Here is a 3,689-nt window from a genome sequence, read left to right on the forward strand (position 1 = left end):
CCGAGACCATCTATCAAACATCAAGAGTACGCGAAACCCAACGTTGCGAAGTTTCCCAAACTCCCAACTCACATGCTCCTCAATCCTAATAGCCACTTGGGCCGCCTTCCTTCCCATCAAGAATGCGAACTCATCCTAGTTTCGCATCAACTTTTGTTCCTGAATACCTGAACGATTCTCCCCCACTTTGATTCAGCAAACATCTTACAACACACAAGACTTGAAGGATTCCCAATCCTTGTTACCATCCAATGATCAATCTACTGGAAAACCAACATTTGCCACTGTTAGTGTTCCAAAACTAACCAATACTAAAGAGTACAGCTCTTGAAGACTAACGTAACACTTTTCGAGTTCCAATCACACTTGCTACAACTACCGCGTCCTGGGAACCCACTATATAAGGAGACATCCTCGAACTACTACTCTAAGATTCACGATATGCAGATGACATATAACCTGAACATAAGCAGAAAATATAACTCCACGATACACTTGCTCATACCGATGCAAGGCAATAACAAGAAAATCATAATATAAAAACTGATATGAAAGCAAAAGATACACCTGCAACATCGGGAGCCGCTCGCGCCTCCTCTATGTAGCTTCAAGCAGATAAGGGTAATGAAATTGCATAGTGGAAGAAGTTCATCGCACCATGGTTTAAGAAAAACAAGTGAAGCCACATGAGTATGATACGATGGACATTTATATAAGCCAACGCCTCCAATTTATACAAAGACAACCCAAAAAAACTTACAAGGATCTTCATAACTTCAAATCACTAATAAAATACTCAATAATAAATACATCTCCCTAACAGCTAGACGATCAAGGTTATTATTTATTGGTTTAATTTATTTTTTTATAGAGCGAGTGTACAAAATTTGGGATCGTGTGATGTAACTTGGAGATCAATGAACTGTGCCTTATGTATTTGAATATTAGAAACTGACCCATACCAAATTTGATCTTCAATCTCCCAAAATCATCCATATCACCGATCCAAAGCAATCTGTTTTCTCCCAAATTCAGTTCCAAAGATGAATGACACCGATGTGTCCAAGCAGATTGAACAGATGGTCAAATTCATCCGTCAAGAAGCGGATGAAAAGGCCAACGAGATCTCCGTATCCGCCGAAGAAGTAAGTCGCTTTAATCAAATCAAATCAAATCAAATCGAGTCAATTTGTCCACTTAATTCAGTTTTTCAGTACGCAGCGAATATTTGGGTTTACGTAGCCGAGTAAAACGATATCGTGACTGAAAGACGACTTTTCTGGTTTTGTTTGTAGTTAAGCCTTTGTAGGATTTATAAAGTTAAAGCAATTGTAAAGTTCAAATCAACTCACTTTTACTGTTTTACCTTATCCGTTTTTAATTCTAACTTTCATTTAGGGTTTGGTAGATTTGAGATCATAGCGTATCAACTCAAGATGCGAATTTCTATTTGGATATTTATCTTGGTTGATTGTTGTTGGATTGAACATTTCGAAGTTGCAAATCAGTACTAACTTTCATTTATACATTAGCAACATAAGTAGAGTACGGATTGGTAATTGTTGTCGGAATCAATCGGATTAATAAAATAGATCAATTACATCCAATTAAGTAATTATAAGCAATTTGTTTGCATCAAAATCAGGATTAGCTCTAATTTATCGATCTTTTCAGGAATTTAACATTGAGAAGTTGCAATTAGTGGAGGCGGAGAAAAAGAAAATCCGACAAGAGTATGAACGCAAACAGAAACAAGTTGAAGTTCGAAAGAAAATGTAAATTCTCAAAACATCTTCGTCTGTTCATACATATCCTCATTTTGCATCTAGTTATTTCTCATAATCCTTGTTGCAGCGAGTATTCTATGCAACTCAACGCATCTCGAATCAAAGTTCTTCAAGCTCAAGATGACTTAGTTACTGCCATGAGAGAGGATGCATCAAAGGATCTTCTAAATGTCAGCCATCACCATTTCAAACACCAACATAACTATGAAGCATTGTTGAAAGCTCTCATTGTCCAGGTACCGATCATACATATATGATTCTACATTTCTACTTACACCATATTATTAAATCACACTATTTGAGCTAATTAAAAGATGGAAAACTTTTGTTTCAGGGTCTACTTAGATTGAAAGAACCATCTGTGTTGTTGAGATGTCGGAAGGAGGATTTACATAAGGTGGAATCTGTTCTTCATTCAGCAAAAGAGGAGTATGCAGCAAAAGCACATGTTCATAAACCTGAGATAATTGTTGACCACATCCACCTTCCATCTGCTCCTTCATCTGATGATCCTCATGCTCTTTCATGGTATGCTTCCATTTATTTATAAATCATTATATCCTATACATATATATTTTTTTTTACTTCCCTCTTAAACTTTCTTTTTGATTTTCAGCTCTGGAGGTGTAGTTTTGGCTTCTAGAGATGGTAAAATTGTGTTTGAAAACACACTTGATGCTAGATTGGATGTTACATTCCGTGGGAAACTCCCAGAGGTAAATTTTTTATTGTATTTACATACATCTTAATCTTAAAAAATAAAAAGTTGTTAAAAAATGATATTGTGTGTTGTTGCAGATTCGCAAACTGTTGTTCACTCAGGTTGGTGCTTAGTGGATCCACTTGATATATTTTCTGTGTTCATTTGTTTGAATAGTAATTAATAATCATATGAGTTATATTATGCAATATGCATACATTCTTTTGACTTATTACATGTATGTACTCTTTTTTTTGAATCTTTCAACTTGCATTGTGCTGATGAAATAAAAGGCTAAAACCCATCTAAACCAAGAAAAATAATTTTGATAGTGTGGTGGTGTTTGTCTTTACTCTTTATATTGTGGCATTTTTTATTTTCTCATCCAAGTTGAAAATTTTCCGTTAACATTCAAGATTTTCTGTGAATATTAATTCCTCCACGTTTAGATTTGTAAAGATTTTTATTTTAATTAATCATTCGAATCTAATTGTCTTATCTAATTTGTTATTTGTTTTTAATGGTAAGGTAACTATACTGTTGGTGACTAAGAATCGGGATTTGAGAGTGCTATATGTAGTATAAAATTAATCGGTTTCATCAGATTTGCTTCATCAACTATTTAAATATGGAAGTTACATATAGATATATCTCTCTAAAATTAACAAGGCAACAAAACTTATGGTGATGTGAGGTTGGGCCTCATATTGTTTCTCCTTTGAAACCAACTTATTTTTTCTTTAGACAATAAAAAGGACTAATGGATTGTAGTCCACTACAAATGTGAAAAAATAGTTCTGATGATAGAATTTGTAACTTCTACGGTTTACATTAACCGAATGATAATAAATGTAATTTAACATTTCATATCTATTATGATTCATTCCAACTTTATAAATTAATTATAAGCTTATTAGGGTTTTATAATGATTAACTTATAAGTAAGTAGAAATAATATTTTTTATATCTATGTAGAAATGATTATAGAAAAACCACAAGGGTTGAACCTAAGAGAAGTTAAAAGGGAAAAAAAAGGCATATGCCTAAAAGGTTAATGGTTTCTTTGACAATCAATTTTTGAGGGCTTGTAAGAAAATGCTCGAATTACCAAAAAAAAAATTGTTTGGTAGTATGGTCTTTTAGATTTCATTTCAAACAAAAACTCATGATCCAACAATCACTTCTTGAACTTTTAACTTTTA

General features: G+C 33.6%; 1 protein-coding gene across 1 annotated transcript; it reads left to right on the forward strand.

The window, feature by feature from the left end:
* Positions 1-699: 699 nt before the first annotated feature.
* Positions 700-2,846, forward strand: LOC111918771 (V-type proton ATPase subunit E). Its single transcript, XM_023914393.1, has 6 exons — positions 700-1,145; positions 1,675-1,775; positions 1,855-2,023; positions 2,122-2,315; positions 2,404-2,503; positions 2,586-2,846. The coding sequence occupies exons 1-6, from the start codon at positions 1,044-1,046 to the stop codon at positions 2,619-2,621; spliced, it is 702 nt and encodes a 233-aa protein (XP_023770161.1). The 5' UTR covers positions 700-1,043; the 3' UTR covers positions 2,622-2,846.
* The last annotated feature ends 843 nt before the right edge of the window (positions 2,847-3,689 follow it).

Source organism: Lactuca sativa, chromosome 6 (assembly GCF_002870075.4).
Source record: "Lactuca sativa cultivar Salinas chromosome 6, Lsat_Salinas_v11, whole genome shotgun sequence".
Classification (NCBI taxonomy): domain Eukaryota; kingdom Viridiplantae; phylum Streptophyta; class Magnoliopsida; order Asterales; family Asteraceae; genus Lactuca; species Lactuca sativa.

Bases quoted from the DNA above. Each gene is read 5' to 3' on its own strand.
- LOC111918771 (XM_023914393.1), top strand. From the start codon at position 1,044: ATGAATGACACCGATGTGTCCAAGCAGATTGAACAGATGGTCAAATTC. The intron at 1,776-1,854 runs GTAAATTCTCAA...TCCTTGTTGCAG, and splicing joins GTTGAAGTTCGAAAGAAAAT to CGAGTATTCTATGCAACTCA. The intron at 2,504-2,585 runs GTAAATTTTTTA...GTGTTGTTGCAG, and splicing joins TCCGTGGGAAACTCCCAGAG to ATTCGCAAACTGTTGTTCAC.